We start from the raw sequence: 21,334 nt of genomic DNA on the forward strand, positions 1-21,334 counted from the left end.
GGCAAGATGTCATGGAACAAAAGGCAAAGAGAGTGGTCATGGTTGTAGTAAAGAAATAAAGCACTGGTCCGGAGTGAATGTGAATGGCAGAGGAAAGGACAGCTCTGTGTGAAAGCAAAAGCGTGAACAACAAAATTCAAACCAGCAGACGGCAAGAAAACAGAATCAAAATGGGGGACAGCATTAGCGGGCTGAAATTATTGAACTCCATGTTGAGTCCAGAAGGTTCGAAAGTGCCTAACCGGGAGATGAAGTGCTGCTCCTCCAGCTTGTGTTGGGCTTCATTGGGATGGTGCAGCAGGTCGAGGACAGAGATGTGAGCATTAGAGCAAAGGCGATGAACTAAAATGGAAAGCAACCACAAGCTTGGGGTGTCATGTTTTTGGACTGAGCAGAGATGTTCTGCAAAACGGTAACCCAATCTGTGTTTGGCCTTAGCGCAGAGGAGGCTGCATTTTGAGCAGCGATGACAGTGGACTTCAATGGAAAGAAGTACAAGTGAATAGTTGCTTCACTTGGAAGGAGTGTCTGGGGCCTCAGATGGTGAGGAGGGAGGAGGTTAAAGGGTGATATCACCACTTGCGGTTGCATGGGAAGGTGCCAAAGGAAGGGAATGAGGCGTTGGGGGTGATTGAGGAGAGGGCCAGGGTATCATGGGGGTGGACAGTCCCTTCGGAATGCTGACGGGGGTTGGGGGGGTGGAGTGGGGGGTGGGGGGGAGATGCATTTGGCGGTGGCATTGGCTGGAGGGGGTGAAAACGATGGAGGACAATCCTTTGGATGTGGTGGCTGGTGGGGTGAAAAATGAGGGTGAGGGGAGAACCCTCTCCCCTTCCTGGTAGGGAGGGGCCATCGGAGTTGTCCAGCCTGGATTATGGGCTCTGCTTTCCGGAGTGGGGTCAGGGGCATTTGTCACTGAGGTTATTTGTGAGTTTTCATTTGCAAATCAAATTTTAAAGCAGAGAGAGAGAGAGAAAAAAAAATCACAAACCCTGTGCTCAGCAGCCCTGGGTTTGCCCACAAGTGCAGCTGAGGAATGGGCATCAAACCTTCCACTCTCCAGTCACTCAAGGTGCCAGACTCCGGTCTGAATAACGCGGTGGTGGTCGAACTGGTCAACTAACCTAAGCAAGACCCATGTCCCACCCAACAAGACCCATGTCCCACCCAACAAGACCCATGTCCCACCCAACAAGACCCATGTCCCACCCAACAAGACACATGTCCCATCCAACAAGTCCCATGTCCCACCAAACAAGACCCATGTCCCACCCAACAAGACCCATGTCCCACCCAACAAGACCCATGTCCCATCCAACAAGACCCATGTCCCACCCAACAAGACCCATGTCCCATCCAACAAGACCCATGTCCCACCCAACAAGACCCATGTCCCACCCAACAAGACCCATGTCCCATCCAACAAGACCCATGTCCCACCCAACAAGACCCATGTCCCATCCAACAAGACCCATGTCCCACCCAACAAGACCCATGTCCCACCCAACTCATACCGCTCTCCTTCCTCGACAGAGGCTTCATCCTGACGGGGAGCTTTGCCTTGCTCTCTACTCTAGCTGCCTTTGTGGCGGAGCGGTCAGCGCGGGCCGGACACACGGGCGAGGGGGGGTGGTTGGGGGGGGGTCTCGAGGACAAGAGCCGCGTGGTCAGTGCGCGCGCGAGGACAGAGCCCTTGGTCAAGCAGCAGGTGGGGCGGCCAATTAGCAGCGGCGGACAAGAGCCGCGAGCCCCGCGCGCGTGGTCAGTGCGCGCGCGAGGACAGAGCCCTTGGTCAAGCAGCAGGTGGGGCGGCCAATTAGCAGCGGCGGACAAGAGCCGCGAGCCCCGCGCGCGTGGTCAGTGCGCGCGCGAGGACAGAGCCCTTGGTCAAGCAGCAGGTGGGGCGGCCAATGTGGCCAACCAAGTGGGCAATTCGGACAGGACACCTTCAGCCCTTTAGGTAATTATAAGAGGGACATTGTGCATCGTGGAGATATTACCAGCACATGGCAAGGTTACAAAGAAGGAATTAGTTCACATGTGGTAATGAAAACCCTGGGTACATTCCCCCCAATCCTGTCAACATCTACAGCATCAGCGAGGGGAACCTGGCTTAACCGGCTCCGCTCCGTGAGTTAAATTTAGTGCATTGTGTCAAACGCCTGTGTACCGTTTTATGCTGTCAATGGAGCATATCTTATCCATCGCAATGAAATAATACAAATTTAATATTGAAATGTTAACCATTGCACTAAACTGTCCATAAAGAGGAAATCAGCACCCTCCCCTCCCTCTCCATGTGATATACCAAACAGATGGAAACGCCATTCATCTCAACCCTTAGGACAGATACCATATCCTTCGAAACAACTTGCGTTTTATATTGTGCTCTTAACATAAAAATATCCAAAGACACTTCACAGGGGCATAGAAAGACAAATATTGACACCGGGTCAAAGGAGGAGATAGTGGGAAGATTGGCTGAAAAAAAGAAAGACTTGCAATCTTATAATTTCACCACCTCCGGGTGTAGCTCAGTTGGTAATACCCTCACCCTGGAGTCAGAAGGTGTGGATTCTCTTGGAATTCTTCCCGGGACTTGCTGCTCATTTCTTATCTCGCACCAGAGTTTTAGACAAACTTAGTCCTTCCTCTTTCTAGAGATATGTAACACTTATATCTCTTTCAATGGCCTTTCCTGCTACTTATTCCACCCCTTAGGGAGATCTGTATTCCCTAACTGTCCCATTTTAATGCACCTTTCAGCATATTTCTTTACATAATCACAAAGCAACAAGAATAACAACTTGCATTTATATAGCACCTTTAATATAGTAAAACATCCCAAGATGTTTAACAGGAACATTTTCGATAAATACTTTTGACACCGAGCTAATGAAAGAGATATCAGGATAGATGACCAAAAGCAGTTAAAGAGGTAAGGAACATCTTAAAGAAGGGGAGACAGCTGGAGAGCTCATGGTGTAGGAGGTAACATATTAGCATGGATAGAAGATTGGCTGGCTGCCAGAAAGTGGAGCGTATGCATAAATGGGTCATTTTCTGATTAACAGAATGTAACGAGTGGAGTCCCAAGGGGTCTGTGCTGGGCATTCAACTTTTTACAATTGATATCAATGACTTAGATAAGGGGAGTGAAGACATGGTAGTTAAATTTGCAGATGATGCAAAGCTAGGTAGGAAAGTATATTGTGAAGAGGACATGAGGAGGTTGCAGATGGACATAGATGGGTTGAGTGAGTGGGCAAAGATCTGGCAAATGGAGTTTAATGTGGGAACATGTGAAGTTGTTCACTTTGGCAGGAAGAATAAAAAAGCAGAGTATTACTAAAATGGAGAATAGCTGCATAATTCTGAGGTGCAGAGAGATCCAATGCATGAGTCACAAAAAGTTAGTATGCAGGGAGAACAAGTAATAAGGAGGCTGATGGAATGCTGTCCTTTATTATGAGAGGAATTGAACATAGAAGGAAGGATGTTATGCTTCAGTTATACAGGGCATTGGCAAGACTGCATCTCAAATGCTGTGTGCAGTTTTGGCCTCCTTATCTAAGGAATGATGTAAATGTGTTGGAGGTGGTTCTGAGGAGATTTACTAGATTGGTACCTGGGATGAGTGGATTGCCTTATGAGGAAAGGTTGAACAGATTTGGCTTGCTTCCAATGGAGTTTAGAAGAGTGAGGGGTGACTTGATTGAAGTGTATAAGATTCTGAACAGTCTCAACAAGGTGTATGTGGAAATGATGTTTCCTCTTGTGGGCTAGCAGGCACTGTTTTGGAAAGGTGATGGTGTAGTGGTATTGTCACTAGACTAATAATCAAGAGGAACCCCCCAGCACACACACACACACACACACACCACCCCCCCACCACCCCCCCTTCCCCCAGGTAAGGCTCTAGGGACCCAAGTTCAAATCCTGCCATGGGAGATGGTGGAATCTAAATTTAATAAAAATCTGGAATTAAAAGTCTAATGATAACCATGAAATGATTGTCATCAAAACCCATCTGGTTCACTAATGTTCTGTAGGGAAGGAAATCTGCTGTCCTTACCTGGTCTGGCCTACATCTGGCTCCAGATCCACAGCAATGTGGTTGACTCTTAACTGCCCTCTGAACAAGAACAATTAGGGATGGGTAATAAATGCCTAGCCAGTGATGCCCAGATCAAAAATTAGGAGATTCCCTTTTAGGGCACAGATGAGGAGAATTTTTTTCTCTCAGAGGGTTATGCGACTTTGGAATTCTCTGCCTTAGAAGGTGCTGGAGGCGGAGTCACTGAATATTTTTAAGGCTGAGATAGATAGATTCTTGTTAGGTAAGGGAATCAAAGGTTATCAGAGATAGATGGGAATGAGGAAATCCAAACACAAACAGAGCAGCCATGATCTTATTAAATGACGAAGCAAGATTGAGGGGCTGAATGGCCTACTTTTGCTCCTATTTCATATATCTGTATGTTTAGGGAGGGTAATCCCTAGTTTAGGGCCTAGGCATCTGAAAGAGCGGCCCCTGATGATGGAGTGATAAAAATTCAGGATTCTCAAGATGTCAGAAGTGCAGTGATTTTGAGCTGGTGAAGGTTACAGAAATAGGGAGAGGTGAGGTCATGGAGGGATTTGGAAACAAGGATCAGGATTTTAAAATTGAGGCACCAAAATTCTCTCTTGTATCTCTTAAAATGTTGAAGTGAATAGGAAGAGAAATTGGAGAGTGAATAAAGAACAGCTATTCCTGATAAAAAATAAAATACTGCGGATGCTGGAAATCTGAAACAAAAACATAAAATGCTGGAAAAACTCAGCAGGTTTAACAACATCTGTGGAGAGAAGAACAGTTAACGTTTTGAGTCCGTATGACTCTTCCCATATGGACTCAAAACGTTAACTCTGTTTTTCCCTCGACAGATGCTGTTAGACCTAAGTTTTTCCAGCATTTTCTGTTTTTGTTACAGCTATTCCTGAGCTGGTTAAAATTCAAAGTTACCTCCATGGTGGACCTGAGAGAGAATGAGAGGAAATCACAGCATTCTGGTTATAAACCTGGTTTGATTTTTGTCTTGCATCATATAAATTTTAGAAAGTGTATTAAGCTGAGAGGAGACAATGAAAGAAAGACATGCAAGATAGATGGAGACAGAGAGAGAGAGAGAGAGAGAGAGAGAGAGTGGGCCCAGAATGTGTGAGGGAGACAGAGAGAGATTAGGATCAGGGAATGTGAGAGAGTGAGAGTGAATCTTTCTTCATGCTAATATTCAGCTTTCAAATCACTGGCGGTTGAATTTTGAAGTCATCTCATTGCCCCACCTATGTCTTGTTGACATTGGGGAAAGGTCAGTCCTAGCTGCTTATACCTGTGGAATGGAGATTCAGTGGATGATGTTAGAAGGCAGGAGGATCAGCCAGCGATCCTGTGTCAGAACTCAATCATATGCCAGCTGTAAGGCTTTATTGGCACGCTATTTTGGTCAGAATGTGGCAGCTGGGCAGTAAGGTGAAGGGGTGGAGAGGAGGGGGCATTGGAGAATGCAGATCATTGAAGTCACTAGAAAAGAGGGTCAGGTGGAATGCAAGAACAGGCTGTAGGTCACTGTCACTCAGTTATTGCATTACCTGCTTAAGACATTTTTAAACCCTGCTGACTCCGACTGGGGTTTAATATGTGCTTGAGTGGTGCCCATGCGGTAATATTATGTTGTGAGAGTGCTAGCCAAATTGAGCATCAATTGTAAGGGTATTATCTAGAGCAGCCAGGTCCCATCACTAGATATTCACCGATGTAGGTCTTGGTGCAAAGTTTCTGGGATCCCAACCAAAGAGTTGGGTGTAAAACCTGGACTGACACTATTGGAGTTTTCATCTTTCACCTGAGATGTTAAACTGAGGCCTCAGCTGCCTCTCAGGGTGGACTATTTCAAATGGGAATTTGAAAACCAAATGATTCACATGCATTTTTTTTTAAATTTTGTACTGGAGTTAAGATTCCAATGGTTCACAAATTATGAACTTCCTTGTTCTGTTTCTTTTGCAATTTAAACGTTGAGCTTAGTTTGGTTGAGTGGAAACCCCCAGGAACCATCTTCAAAATCTGGAAGATTCTAAATGTGCTTCTGTGTGAAGGGATGACTCCAACCAACCAACAGTCATCCCTCAACCATCATCACTGAAAGATTATCTGGTCATTATCACTTTGTTGTTTGTGGGACCTTACTGTGTACTGTGTACTGTGTCAGACCTGCTGAGCTTTTCCAAGAATTTTTGTTTTTGTTTTGGATTTCCAGCATCCGCAGTTTTTTGCTTTTATCTTAGTGTTTAATTGACTGCCACTTCTCTTCAAGGAATGTCTACCTTGAAGAAGTATTGCTCTTCTCTCCGACAGGATTTACTATAAAAGCAAAAAGCTGCCGATGATGGAAATCCAAAACAAAAACAAAAATACCTGGAAAAATTCAGCAGGTCTGGCAGCATCTGCAGAGAGGAACACAGTTAACGTTTCGAGTCCGAATGACCCTTCAACAGAACTAAGTAAAAATAGAAGAGAGGTGAAAATCCTGACGGAGAGAAGAGCAATACTTCTTCAAGGTAGGCATTCCTTGAAGAGAAGTGGCAGTCAATTAAACAGTAAGATAAAAGCAAAAAACTGCGGATGCTGGAAATCCAAAACAAAAACAAATCTTTCACCCTATTCACCTTCATTGCTTTCTATTCCTCTCCTGGTGTTTGACAAGGTGTTTACTAAAACTCGCTCTCACTGCCATATGTCATTCCTCAGTGACTGTCTCTGTCTCCGACTTACCCCATGTGGATTCCAACTGAAGTTCCAACCCTCATGTTTCGAACCCACCCAGGATTACAGGTATCTCCGGAACAAACAATGCTTCTCGGACTGCTGTTCTCATCACAGTCTGAGATCCACACTCAGTGCCATGCGCCGCCATATGAACACACTCGACCTCTCCCTCCAGCAGCACCGACACATGTTATTTCTAAGCTGTCCTTGCCCCCAGTTTCATTTTATTCTTCGTCTCATCCGACGCCTCAACAAGAAACTTTGTCTCTTTCTTTCAGATGCAAAGGAATGCAAGCTCCGACAACTAATCGACACTAACACCCATCCAGGACCCTCCACCCCTGCCTATCCCTCTGTCCCCATCCCATCTTCCAATCCCAGCCCCAGCCATGTATTCACTATACCCTCTGATCTTCCCCTCTCTGATGCTGAACATTCAGTGCTCAGCAAAGGACTCAGTTTCATACCCTTATGCCCTCATCTCAATGAATTTCGGGCTCGGCACGATGCTGAACTCTTCTTCCGCCGCCCTCATCTCTGTGCTCACTTCTTTGGGCAGGAGTCATCTCCCCGTTCAACAGACCCTTTTACCCGCCTCCAATATTCTCCCTCCACCTGGACCCCTCCCTCTGGATTTTCACCTGCTCTTGATCTTTTCATTGAGAACTGTGGGCGTGACATCAGTCGTCTCAATTTCTCTGCTCCTCTCACCAACTCTAACCTGTCTCTTTCTGAACTTGCTGCACTCTGTTCTCTCAGGTCCAACCCTGACTTTGTCATCAAACCCACTGACAAAGGTGGTGCTGTTGTTGTCTGGTGCACTGACATCTACCTTGCAGATGCTGAGCGTCAACTCGCAGACATTTCTTCCTACCTGCCCCTGGACAGTGACCCCACCACTGAACATCAAGCCATTGTTTCCAGGACTGTCACTGACGTCATCTCCTCTGGAGATCTTCCCTCCACAGCTTCCAACCTCATAGTCTCCCAACCTCGGACGGCCCGCTTCTACCTCCTACCCAAAATCCACAAACAGGACTGTCCCGGTAGACCGATCGTGTCAGCCTGTTCCTGCTCCACGGAACTCATTTCTTGTTATCTTGTCTCCATTCTCTCTCCCCTTGTCCAATCCCTTCCCACTTACATCCGTGATTCCTCTGACACCCTACATCATATCAACAATTTCCAGTTCCCTGGCCCCAACTGCTTCCTCTTCACCATGGACATCCAATCCCTCTACACGTCCATTCCCCCCCCGCCACCCCACCGGATGGTCTGATGGGTCTCCGCTTCTTCCTCGAACAGAGGCCCGAACAATCCCTCCTCCGTCTGGCTGAACTTGTTCTCACACTGAACAATTTCTCCTTAAACTCGTCTCACTTCCTCCAAATAAAAGGTGTGGCTATGGGTACCTGCATGGGCCCCAGCTATGCCTGTCTCTTTATGGGGTACGTGGAATATTCCTTGTTCCAGTCCTACTCCAGCCCCCTCCTACCACTCTTTCTCTGGTACATCAATGACTGCTTCAGTGCTGCTTCATGATCTCATCTGGATCTGGAAAAATTTATTAATTTTGCTTCCAATTTCCACCCCTCCATCATTTTCACATGCTCCATCACTGACACTTCCCTTCCCTTCCTTGAACTCTCAGTCTCAATTTCTGGTGATAGATTGTCCACCAATATTCATTACAAGCCTACCAACTCCCACAGCTACCTCGACTACAGCTCCTCACACCCTGCTTCCTGTAAGGACTCCATCCCATTCTCTCAGTTCCTTCGCCTCCGTCGCATCTGTTCTGATGATGCCACTTTCCAAAACAGTTCCTCTGACATGTCTTCCTTCTTCTTTAACCAAGGTTTTCCACCCACGTTGGTTGACAGGGCCCTCAACCGTGTCCGGCACATCTCCCGCCCATCCGCCCTCACACCTTCCTCTCCCTCCCATAACCATGATAGGTCCCCCTTGTCCTCACTTATCACTCCACCAGCCTCCGCGTTCAAAGGATCATCCTCTGCCATTTCCTTCAAGTCCAGCATGATGCCACCACCAAACACATCTTCCCTTCACCCCCCTGGTGGTATTCCGCAGGGATCGTTCTCTCCGGGACACCCTGGTCCACTCCTCCATCTCCCCCTACACCTCAACCCCCTCACACAGCACCTTCCCATGTAACCGCAGAAGGTGCAATACCTGCCCCTTTACTTCCCCCCTCCTCACCGTCCAAGGGCCCAAACACTCCTTTCAAGTGAAGCAGCATTTCACTTGCACTTCCCTCAAATTAGTCTACTGCATTCGCTGCTCCCATTGCGGTCTCCTCTACACTGGAGAGACCAAACGCAGACTGGGTGACCGCTTTGCGAAACACCTTTGGTCTATCTGCAAGCATGACCCTGACCTCCCTGTCGCTTGCCATTTCAACACACCACCCTGCTCTCTTGCCCACATGTCCGTCCTTGGCCTGCTGCATTGTTCCAGTGAAGCTCAATGCAAACTGGAGGAACAGCACCTCATCTTCCCACTAGGCACTTTACAGCCTTCTGGACTGAATATTGAGTTCAACAACTTCAGATCATGAACTCTCTCCTCCATTCCCATCCCCTTCCAATCCCCCCTTTTCCAATAATTTATAATTCTTTTACAAATATATTTTTCTTTTCCCTCCTATTTTTAAAATTTATTTTGATCTATTATTTCTTTTATCCCATTTCGATCCCTTCCACCCACTCCACCCCCACTAGTGCCATCTGCCACTTGCTCGTCCTGCTTTCTACCCTTAATGTCCCCATTATCACATCCTTTAGATAATATCTCCACCGTCAACACCCCTTTGTCCTTTTGTTTGTGACATCTTTGGCAGTCTCTTCTTGGCCTCCACCTATCACTGGCCCCCTATCGAGCTCTATCTACCAGCTTATATTTCATCTTATTTCTATAAGTCTTAGTTCTGATGAAGGGTCATACAGACCCGAAATGTCATCTGTATTCCTCTCTGCAGATGCTGTCAGACCTGCTGAGTTTTTCCAGTTATTTTTGTTTTTGTTACTGTGTACAAATTGGCTGCCGTTCTTCCCACGTTATAACAGTGACTACACTTCCAAAGAAACTTCATTGTTGTGAAACACTTTGGGACATACTGAGGTCACGGAAGGCTCTGTAGAAATGATTTTTTTTTTTCACATGCAAATGCTTTTCAGCAGGAGCTAGTAAGTAACAATCAGTAGGCAATATCTTCTTGTTTCCCCAAGAGCAGTGATGCTCAAGTTCCAGCATAAACACAACCCCCACCATAGGAGAGCCAAAAAGATGAAATTCACGTTGACAATTGTACGGAATTTTATTTTAAATTTTAGCTTTCCACTAGAGTTATCCAGCAGGAGAGGAATTTCACCCCCCACTCCAAATAACTAGACAACCTCAGATTATATCTGGCGATACAAGCATATCTTGGTAAAGTATCCTATTCAGCTCATGTATCTGCCTCCATCTGATATACAGAGCAAGGGTTTAGTATCTGATCTGCTTACTGATTGCAGCTGTGCAAGGATAGGTGAGGTACACTGTCAGAGATAGCGATCTAAAGGCCATACCTTCTGACAGGTGTAGACAACAGAGATCAGATTTTGAGTTATCCATCTCCCTTTTAACTCTTGAGTTTTATACTTATTTATAACACAGCCTGGCTATGCAAGCTGCACAAGCTTGTGAAATCATTTCTATTTATTTTTGTAAAAATTTTTCGGTCATTATGTTCATTCCTGTTGGATGAGTTGTTTTGGTTGAAGGCTTTGTCCTGACATTCTTTTGGTGGAATTATACAGGCTTGAATAGTGTTCTCTGATGTTACAGTGGAAAGCCAGGGTACTTCTCCCCAGTGGGTGTTTGACTCCTACAGGTTTAACCAAGGACTTGATGATGCAGTGTTTTAGTTGAAGGCCTTGATCCTTGGGCTCAGGTCCAGCATGGGCTGAAGGAATCACAATCTCGAGATCCCAGTACACTATTTGGAGAAGCGTAAGGAGCTCTCTCAGTGACCTGACTAATATTAATCTCTGCATTAACATATGAACAGGTTATCTAGTCATTATGAAATCTGCTGTTTGTAGGAGCTTATTGTGGGCAATTTGGCTATTGCATTTCCCACGTTATAAAAATAATTGCACCTTGAAGTACTTCACTGGCTGCAAAAAAAAGCTTTGTTATGTCCCGAGGGTTTGAAAGACATTATATAAATGCAAACTACTCACCTTCTTTCTTTTCCTGTCACACTGTGAACATCACTCCCAATGGTTGCACCTCTTGCTTATACCCCCATAGGTTGCACTCTCCCTGTCTAGAGTTCCTTCCTTAACCCCAACTCTTCATCATTTGTACTCTTCATTTGTTTATTTGGTGTACTCAAAACTAATAACCTAATTAACAGCCTTTTAAAGGGGCACTGTAACAGAAGTTAAAAACTTTAAAGGAAACTTAACTAAATCAAAATGTCACTCCTGGGTTGATGATGCACTCCAACCCCTGTGGTGTCCACTGGTCATGGAAGCGTTAAGCATACTAGTGGACACCGCACGCTCCCTTTCCAGGAACACCCGGGCTTGAACATAGTCACAGGAGTGGAACAGGCAGTCAGGTCTAATAACCCCCTCAACCACCCACTGCCTGGACTTGTTAATGGCCACCTTGGCCAATCCCAGGAGCACCCAAGTCAGGAAGTCCTCCGCCTTGCCTGCCCTCCTCCGGGTGGCCAAAGATCAGCAGCGTGGGGCTGAAGTGAAACAAAACTTGAGGAGCAACCCCTTCAAACAATGAAATAGGGGCTGCAACCTGGCACAGCCTATTTACACAGGAAACACATATTCCTCAAGGTTGCAGAAAATACAGGCAGCATGGGAGTCGGTGAACCACCTCAATCTTCTGTTACGCGGCACTGCTCTCCATGCCAGATCCCTGATGGGAAAGGGGAGGACTATCTCATAGAGAGCCTCCCACCAGGAACATCTGCAGCCCCCCCCTCTCTCCCCCCGCCCCACCACCTCTGGATAGCAGGACAAATCACCAAGGTATGTTGACAAGGGTGAGGAAGTGGAGGGTCTGCAGCACCCCTTTACAGGAAACCCCTCTGTGCAGAGTGAGGAGGAATGGAGGGAATTTCCACAAGACAGCTCAAATTGTGGGGCTGAGGTCCCCGAGGAAGGTTTTGGGACCGCGGGGCCAATGTTCTTCATCGTCTATATGTTCCCCTTGCATTCTGTTTTCTGAAAGCGTGGGTCCGTCAATCATGTGTATCTTTCGCAGTCCCTGGCAAGGCCTGGATAAGTCAAAATGTATCATGTTAGTGCTGTCTTTTCCTTTTCCTCATCCTCAAAACTGGGGCCATAAATATAAGATTGGATTTATTAATCACTATCGGGAATTCAGGAGAAACTTCTTTGCCCATAGAGTGGTGAGAATATTGAACTCAGTACCACAATGAGTGGTTGAGGAAAACACCAGAGATGTACTTAAGGGGAAATTCTCCTGATTTTTCCACATAGCCCTGTACATTTTTCCCTTCAAGTATTTCTCCAATTCTCTTTTGAATGTTACTATTGAACCTGCCCTTTCAAGCAGGGCATTCCAGATCCCAACAACTCACTGTGCAAAAAGTGTTTTCCTCGTATCATTTCTGTTCTTTTGCCAAGCACTTTAAATCTGTGTCCTATAGATATTGATGCTGACAGGGTTAGATGAAGAGGGTTGAGAGGAAGCACATAAGGGTAAGTGCCGGAAGGAGAGAGAAATGTTACGTTGTAGAACCATGGAACGATGCAGCACCAAGGAGGTCACTTGGCATGACAGGTCCATGCTGATGGCTATGCTCTACACCATCATAGATGGTCATTACCTGGCACTCGTGTGGCACCAATGTTACTTGCCACTTATCAAGCCAGGCCTGAATGTTGTCCAGCTCTTGCTGCATATGGAAGTGGGCTGTTTCCGTATTTGAGCATCCTTTTCTTGATATCACGTGGAGTGACTGGAATTGGCTGAAGACTGTCATCTGTGATGCTGGGGACCCCCAGAGGAGCGCTGAGTTGGCGGAAAATGTTTCAGCCTTGTGCTGGGTTCCCCCATCCTTGAAGATGATGCCTGCACTTGAAGTGACGGCGCTTCAAAAGTATGTCACTGTCTTTGAAGCACTTTGATATAACTTGGGTTGTGAAAGGCACTTTCACAGGTTTTTGTTTTCTTTTAACAAGGGTCCAATATTGAATGTTTGTACAGTGTCAAAACAGATTACAATAGCATGCCTTTAGAGATCAAAATAACTCAAGATCAGCATTATTTCATATCCTCACTCAGGAAAGGCGCTGAGTGCCTGGCACTGGGAAACGGAAGAGTGTCACACTGGTGTAGTAGGAGGTGCTGTTAACGATTGGGATCTGTCAGGGCAGAGTAGAGAGAGATCTATTCTGCATTAATTGTACTATATCTGAGCTTGATAGCTGCCTTCACTTTAAGATGTTCTGCCTGCAAGTGCTAACAATTCTCGACCACAAACATATGTTTAAAAAGAAAGGATTGGATTAGTTATTGAATTTGTTTTATAATGGAAATCTTGACCTGTATTGACCCCATCTAACAGCTCCAAGATTTTAAAGATTCACACTCTTGCTTTTAAATCCCTCCATAGTCTCATCCTATCTATGTAATCTCCCCCAGCCTTCAACTCTCTGAGATCTCTGCACTCCTCAAATTCTGGCCCCTTGCACATCCTTTATCCACCCTAGGTGGTCATGCCTTCAGCTGCCTCGGCTCTAAGCTCTGGAATTCCCTGTTTAAAACTCTCTGACTCTCCACCCACCTCTCCTCCTTTAAGACCCTCCTTAAAACCTGCCTCTTTAAACAAGCTTTTGGTCACCTGGCCGAATATCTCCTTATGTCCTCGGCCCAACCGTCTTCGGCTGTTTCATCAATGACCTTCCTTCCTTCATAAGGTCAGAAGTGGGGATGTTCACTGATGATTGCACAATGTTCAGTACCATTCATGACTCCACAGATACTGAAGCAGTCCATACCCAAATGTAACAAGACCTGGACAATATCCAGGCTTGGGCTGACAAGCGGCAAGTAACATTCATGTCACACAAGTGCCAGGCAATGACCATCTCCAACAAGAGAGAATCTAACCATCGCCCCTTGATGTTCAATGGCATTACCATCACTGAATTCCCCACTATCAACATTTCTTTTTATGCATTCATGAGATGTGGGCTTCGCTGGCTGGGCCAGCATTTATTGCCCATCCCTAGTTGCCCTTGAGAAGGTGGTGGGGAGCTGCCTTCTTGAACCGCTGAGTTCCATGTGGTGTAGGTACACCCACAGCGCTGTTAGGGAGGGAGTTCCAGGATTTTGACCCAACGACAGTGAAGGAACGGCGATATATTTCCAAGTCAAGGTGGTGAGTGACTCGGAGGAGAACTTCCAGGTGGCGGTGCTCCCATCTGTCTGCTGCCCTTGTCCTTCTAGATGATAGTGGTCGTGGGTTTGGAAGGTGCTGCCTAAGGAGCCTTCCCAAGGCTCACCACCACCTTCTCAAGGGCAATTAGGGATGGGCAATAAATGCTGGCCCAGCCAGCGAAGCCCACATCCCATGAAGGAATAAAAATAAAATATGCCTCAGCATTATATTTTGCTTTGATAACACTCCAGTGAAATGCCTTGGTATGTTTTACTAGGTTATAAACACTATACAAGCGTGAGTTGTTGTTGATATTATTTGCTGTTTCATACTAAAAGGTTAAGATTTTTGGCAGTAATCTATTTTGAGCACTCAGGCTGAGAGCCGCACATCAATGTGCAAACCTTCAGAGTTTTCAGAAAATTTTTGGCAGCAATTTCCTGTTTTCAAATTTTATCTGATGCTTTGCTCTGCTGGCTTTAGTTTGCTCGACTGTACAAATAACACAAGTCATGCAACATCTTACACAGTCACTGTATGGAATTTAACGTGTAAATATGATAAAATGTATTCACTTATTTTGTCAGGTGCTTCTGGAAAAGCGACTTGCAATAATGCAACCTGTCACACAGTAAGTTCCTGATTGTGTTTGTACAAAATTACATATTGTGTATTAAAATAAGTCTTGCATACAGTTTACATATGCTGTGCATTTTATACTCACTCCCTGTGTCAGGATCTTTTATTACATCCACTCCCCAAGTTTTGGATGTCACACAATTTCTGTCACAATTTTTGCTGTGATTTTTTTTTTGCATCTCTTTGATTTCCCACGTTGAGTTCAACTCAGTGCTGATTCAGCCCTCTTTACTAAACCACCAAACTAGATGTGAGTCTGGCTCACTGCATTACTACAACTCACCTGCCCTGATTTCACAGAATCACAGAATCTTTAGAGTGTGTAGATAGCCTGGATCATGTTGAGATCAAAAAAGAGCAGGTGTTAAGCGTCTTGAAGAATATTAAGGTGGATAAGTCCCCTGGGCCAGGTGGGATCTACCCCAGAGTACTGAGATAGGCAAGGGAGGAAATTGCTGGGGCCTTGACAGAAATCTTTGTATCCTCACTGGCTACGGGTGAGGTCCCAGAGGGCTGGAGAATGGCCAATGTTGTTCCATTGTTTAAGAAGGGTAACAAGGATAATCCAGGAAATTACAGGTCGGTGAGCCTGACGTCAGTGGTAGGGAAATTATTGGAGAAGATTCTTCGTGACAGGATTTACTACCATTTGGAAGCAAATGGGTATATTAGTGAGAGGCAGCATGGTTTTGTGAAGGGGAGGTTGTGTCTCGCTAACTTGATCAAGTTTTTCGAGGAAATGACAAAGATGATCAACGATGGAAGGGCAGTGGATGTTATCTACATGGATTTCAGTAAGGCCTTTGACAAGGTCCCTCATGGCAGACTGGGATACAGAAGGTAAAGTCGCACGGGATCAGAAGTGAGCTGGCAAGATGGATACAGAATTGACTTGGTCATAGAAGTCAGAGGGTAGCAGTAGAAGGGTGCTTTTCTGAATGGAGAGCTGTGACTAGTGGAGTTCCGCAGGGATCAGTGCTGGGACCTTTGCTGTTCGTAGTATACATAAATTATTTAGAGGAAAATGTAACTAGGCTAATTAGTAAGTTTGCAGACAACACTAAGGTAGGAGGAGTTGCAGATAGCGAAGAGGATTGTCAAAGGATACAACGCTCTCCTTATAGATTGGTTGGAGACTTGGGCGCAGAAATGGCAGATGGAGTTTAATCTGGGCAAATGTGAGGTAATGCATTTTGGAAGGTCAAATACAGGCAGGAATTATACAGTAAATGGCAGAACACTTAAGTGCATTGACGGGCAGAGGGATCTGGGTGTATAGATCCACAGGTCACTGAAAGTGGCAACGCAGGTGGATAAGGTAGTCAGGAAGGCATATGGCATGCTTGCCTTCATCGGCAGGGGTATTGAGCATAAAAACTGGGAAGTCATGCTGTAGTTGTATTGAACCTTGCTTAGGCCACACTTGGAATACTGCATGCAATTCTGGTCGCCACATTATCAGAAGGATATGGAGGCGTTGGGGAGGGTGCAGAGGAGGTTTACCAGGATGCTGCCTGGTCTGGAGATTATTAGCTATGAGGAGAGGTTGGAGAAACTCGGATTGTTCTCACTAGAGCGATGGAGATTGAGGGGCGACTTGATAGAAGTTTACAAAATTATGAGCGGCATGGACAGAGTAGATAGTCAGAAGCTTTTTCCCAGGGTGGAAGAGTCAATTACTAGGGGACATAGATTTAAGGTGAGAGGAGAAAACTTTAAAGGAGATGTGTGGGGCAAGTTTTTTACGCAGAGGGTAGTGAGTGTCTGGAATTCCCGGAAGTACAAAATGTTTTAGTTGTCAGGCAATATGATTGGCGCAGCCTTGGTGGGCCGAAGGGCCTGTTCCTGTGCTGTACTTTACTTTGTTCTTTGTTCTTTATATTGCAAAAGGAGGCTATTTGGCCCATTGAGTTTGCACTGGCTTTCTGAAAGAGCATTCTACCTAGTCTCACTCCCCTGCTTATCCCCATAACCTTGCACATTATTTCTTTTCAGGTAGCAATCCAATTCCCTTTTGAATACCTCAATCGGATTTGCTTCCACCACCCTCTCAGGAAGTTTGTTCCAGGCACCACAACTCTCTGGGTGAAAAATTTTTCCTCATGTCACATTTACTCCTTTTGCCAATTATTTTGAATCAGTGTCCTCTAGTTCTTGATGTTCTCATGAATGGGAACATTTTCTCACTATTTACCCTGTCTATACCCCTCAGGATCTTGAATACCTCTATTAAGTCTCCTCTCAACCTCCTGTTCTCCAAGGAAAACAGTCCCAACCTCTCCAATCTATCCTCATAGCTACAGTTCTTAACCCTTGGAACCATTCTTGTGAATCTCCTCTTGTACTCTCTCTAATGCCTTCATATCCTTCCTCCAGTGTGGTGCCCAAAACTGGACACAGTTCTCCTGATGAGGCCTAACTAATGTCTGATACAAGTTCAACATGACCTCCTTACTCTTGTACTAAATACCTAAGACACTATCTGCTTTATTAACTGATCTCTCAACATTCTCTGCCATCTTCGATGACTTATGTACATATACACTGCTCCTGCACCTCCTTTAGAGACTCTTCCTTTATCTTATACTGTTTCTCCATATTCTTGCTGCTGATATGAATCACCTCACACTTCTCTGCACTGAACTTCATCTGCCACTTGTCTACACAATCCACCAACATTTTGATGTCCCTTTGAATTTCAAGATTATCCTCATCACAGTTGACAACATTTCTAATCTTCATATAATCTGCAAATTTTGAAATCATGCCCTGAACACCACAGTCTAGGTCATTTATATATATCAGGAAGAGCAAGGGTCCAACATTGACCACTACATCCTTTCTCCAATCTGAAAAATAACCATTTATCACTACTTTCTGTTTCCTGTCACTCAGCCAATTTCTTGTCCAAGTGCCTACTTTCTCTTTTATTCCATGAGCTAGAATTTTGCTCACAAGTCTATTGTGTGGCACTGTATCAAATACCTTTTGAAAATCCAAATATGCTACATCATCAGCATTGCCCTTATCAACCTTCTCTGTTACCTCCTCAAAAAAACTCCAGCAAGTTAGTTAAACATGATTTTCCCTTAATGAACCCATGCTAGCTTTCCTTAATTATTCTGCACTTGTCTAAGGGACTATTGATTTTGTCCCGAACTATAGTTTCCAGAAGTTTCCCTACCGACTGGTCTGTAGTTGCCGGCTTTATCCTTGTACCCCTTTTTGAACAAGGGTGTAACATTCACAATTCCCCAGTCCTCTGACACCACCCCTGTGTCTAAGGAAGACTGGAAGATTATCACTAGTGCCTCTGCAATTTCCACTCTCACTTCCCTCAGTACCCTAGGATGCATCTTATCTGGTCCTGGTATCTTATCTGTTTTAAGTAAAGATAGCCTTTCTAACACCTTCTCCTTCTCAATTGTAAATTGTTCTAATGAATCAATTACACTCTCTCTCACCTCAACCTGGGTATCATCTTCTTCCTTTGTAAAGACAGATGCAAAGTACTTGTTTAACACCTCTGCCATTCCTCCTGACTCCACATGCAAGTCCCCCTTTTTATCTCTAATCTGCCATATTCTTTCTTTTACGGCCTTTTTATTATTTAAATGCTTATAGAAGACCTTGGGATTCTCTTGTATATTTGCTGCCAACCTCTTTTCATGCTCTATTCTTGCTTTTCTTATTAGTTTATTCACTTCCCCTCTGGTCCTTCTTTATTTTTCTACCTGACATCTGTTGTACATGCACTTTTTCCTTTTCATCATCACTTCTATCTGTCTCATCATCCAGGATGCTCTGGATTTAATTGTCCTACCTTTCCCCTATGAGGGAATATACCTTGACACTGCCTGCAATACTTTTTCCTTGAAGGTGGCCCATTGTTCTGCCAACATTTGATTCCAACTCACCCGTCTTGGATGCATTCTCATCCCATCGAAGCTGGCTTTCCCCCAGTTAATTATCCCTGCTCTGGATTGTTCCTTGTCCTTTTCCATGGCCAACCTAAACCTTATGATACAATGGTCACTGTCCCCCAGATGTTCTCCCACTGATATTTGATCCACTTGGGCCAACTCATTCCCCAGAACCAGGTCCAACAGTGCCTGCCCTCTCATTGGACTGGAAACATACTGCTGTACAAAATTATCTGGAATGCATTCCAGGAACTCGCGCCCCTCTTGTCCCTTTGCACTGTTCCTATCCCAGTAAAGTTCTCCATTATAATTACTTTATAACTCTTGCACCTATCTGTAATTTCTTTGCAGATTTGTTTCTGTCCATCCCTTCCATTAGTTGATGGTCTATGTACTACACCGATCAATGTTTTTGCACCTTTTTCATTCCTTACCTCTAGTCAGGGAGATTCCATCCTTGACCCCTCTTGACACCCTCTCTTTCCAGTACTGTAATGCCATCTTTAGCCAATATTGACACTAGCCCCCTTTTCTTCCTTTCCTATCTCTCCTAAACACCTTGTACCCAGGAATATTTAAGGCCCAGTCCTGCCCTTCTTTGAGCCAGATCTATGTTATAACAATAATATCTTAGTTACATTTGTCAACCTGTGCCCGCAATTCACTAACCGTATTAATCACACTCCGTGCATTCCTATATATTATATTACATTAACCCTGATTTAGGTTTTTATACTTTCCGCTTTACTCTGACCCCATCTAATGACTGACTATTGTCTAATTGTATCAAACTGTCCAAGTATTCTATTTACCTTGAACCTACTCTCTGAGATAGTTAACATTTCAGATTTTAAGGTTTTAAAGTTTTATTTCTTTTTATTTATTGATCTAACTTAGCTCACATGTCTGAAGTTAGCTGTTAGCACACTGTCACCTACACTGAGCACTCAGCAGCCAGTCAACTTACTCATTTCCTGTGATGTCATGGTTGTTTTCTCACTGCTACCCCACAGCAGCTGAAATGGTGAAATGGTGCACTCCTCACGTAGGCCTCACTCCAATCCCCGGCTTCACTTATTGGTGCTCCTCAGCTCATGACTGTCTCCCACAGGTCCGCTCTGACTCCCAGCAAGGTCAGTTTGCTGCAGGGGATTACATGATTAAAGAAACAAACTGTTGAGTCTTCTTAGGAATTAGTAGCAATTTTACTTATATCGACTCTGACGTAAAGTGCAAATTGAGATGTATTTTTAGATTTAATGTTGCTGTAAAAGGAGACATGCCATTGAAGATTTTCATCTCGCATCCATTTGTTCCCAGAAGTTCAAGAAGGTCCATCACCATCCATTCAGGACAACTCGGGATGGGCAACAAATTTTAGTTTGCCAGGGACGGCCTCATCTGGAGAATTATTTATTTTTTAGTTCTGAGTTTATGTCCCTTTGTTACCAGCTCACCAACCAATGGAAGTTAACTTCATGATTTCAGAATTTTGAAAATACCCATTCAATCATCCCTTAACAATTTATACTGCATGAGGAAAGGGTGCTGATTGGTTGTTAAGTCAACTCTGTTCGAGGCATTGCCACAGAGAATGCAGCAGGGAATTATTGTTCCCCTAACCTCCTAACCCTTGTATATTTCCAATACGTAGATGATATATTTGCTATATTTGAATCTACACCTTAATGCACGCCATCCCACACTCAAATTCACCTTTGAAATGGGACAGTCTAATAAGCTCTCTTTGCTCGACATTCTAGTTGTGAAATCTGCCAGTGGGTTCTCTAGTACAGTCTACTACTGGGACAGGAAGGTTAAGGGATGAAAGCCCACCCCTAGTTACCCTGAGATGATGGTGATGGACCTTCTTGAACTACTGGTAGCAATTTTGATACAACTGAGCAGCTTGCTCAACCACCTCAGAGGACAATTACAAGTCAACCCTGTTGGTGTGTGACTGGAGTCACATATAGACCCAGACTGGGTAAGGACGGTAGGGTTCCTTCCCTATAGGACACTAACGAACCAGTTGGATTTTTATGACAATCCAACAGCTTCATGGTCACTTTTATTGATGGGTCAGTTGGCAACACTCTCACCCGTGAATTATGCCCACTCCAGAGACTTGACATATTCCAGGCTAAAACAGTCCTGATGCTAATTTTGAGAGAGTGCTGAACTGTTGGAGGGGCCGTCTCTCGGATGAGAGGCTAAATCGAGGTCTCAAAAAAGATTCCCCAGTGCCATTGGATACAAGAGCAAGGGAATTCTCCCCCGTGTCCTGGTCAATATTTTTACATCAAGCAACATCACAAAAACAGGTGGTCTGACATGGCTGTTTGTGGGATCTTGTTGTGTACAAATTGGCTCCTGCATTCCCTACGTTACAATAATGTCTACACTTCAAAAGTACTTCATTGTCTGTGAAGTGCTTTGAGAAATTCCGAGGTTGTAAAAGGTGATGTAGAAATTCAATTTGACTGAATTGCTTCAGTTTTATGATTTTCTATTTGCATC

At 44.8% G+C, this 21,334-nt stretch overlaps 1 protein-coding gene across 9 annotated transcripts in view; it reads left to right on the plus strand.

Annotated features, from left to right (window-relative positions):
* Nucleotides 1-21,334, plus strand: part of LOC121289241 (choline transporter-like protein 5) — a 478,732-nt gene that overhangs the window by 433,636 nt on the left and 23,762 nt on the right. For 7 of the 9 annotated variants that reach the window (XM_041208474.1, XM_041208473.1, XM_041208483.1 and 4 more), the window contains one exon: nt 14,840-14,883. The exons of 1 other annotated variant lie outside the window; for it this stretch is intronic. In XM_041208474.1, coding sequence (XP_041064408.1) covers nt 14,840-14,883 — 44 coding nt within the window. Of the gene's footprint in view, nt 1-14,839; nt 14,884-19,827; nt 19,948-21,334 lie in introns of all 9 variants that reach the window. One more of the 9 variants, XR_005945520.1, reaches the window with a different exon arrangement.

This window comes from Carcharodon carcharias, chromosome 16, assembly GCF_017639515.1.
Source record: "Carcharodon carcharias isolate sCarCar2 chromosome 16, sCarCar2.pri, whole genome shotgun sequence".
In the NCBI taxonomy this organism is placed as follows: Eukaryota; Metazoa; Chordata; class Chondrichthyes; order Lamniformes; family Lamnidae; genus Carcharodon; species Carcharodon carcharias.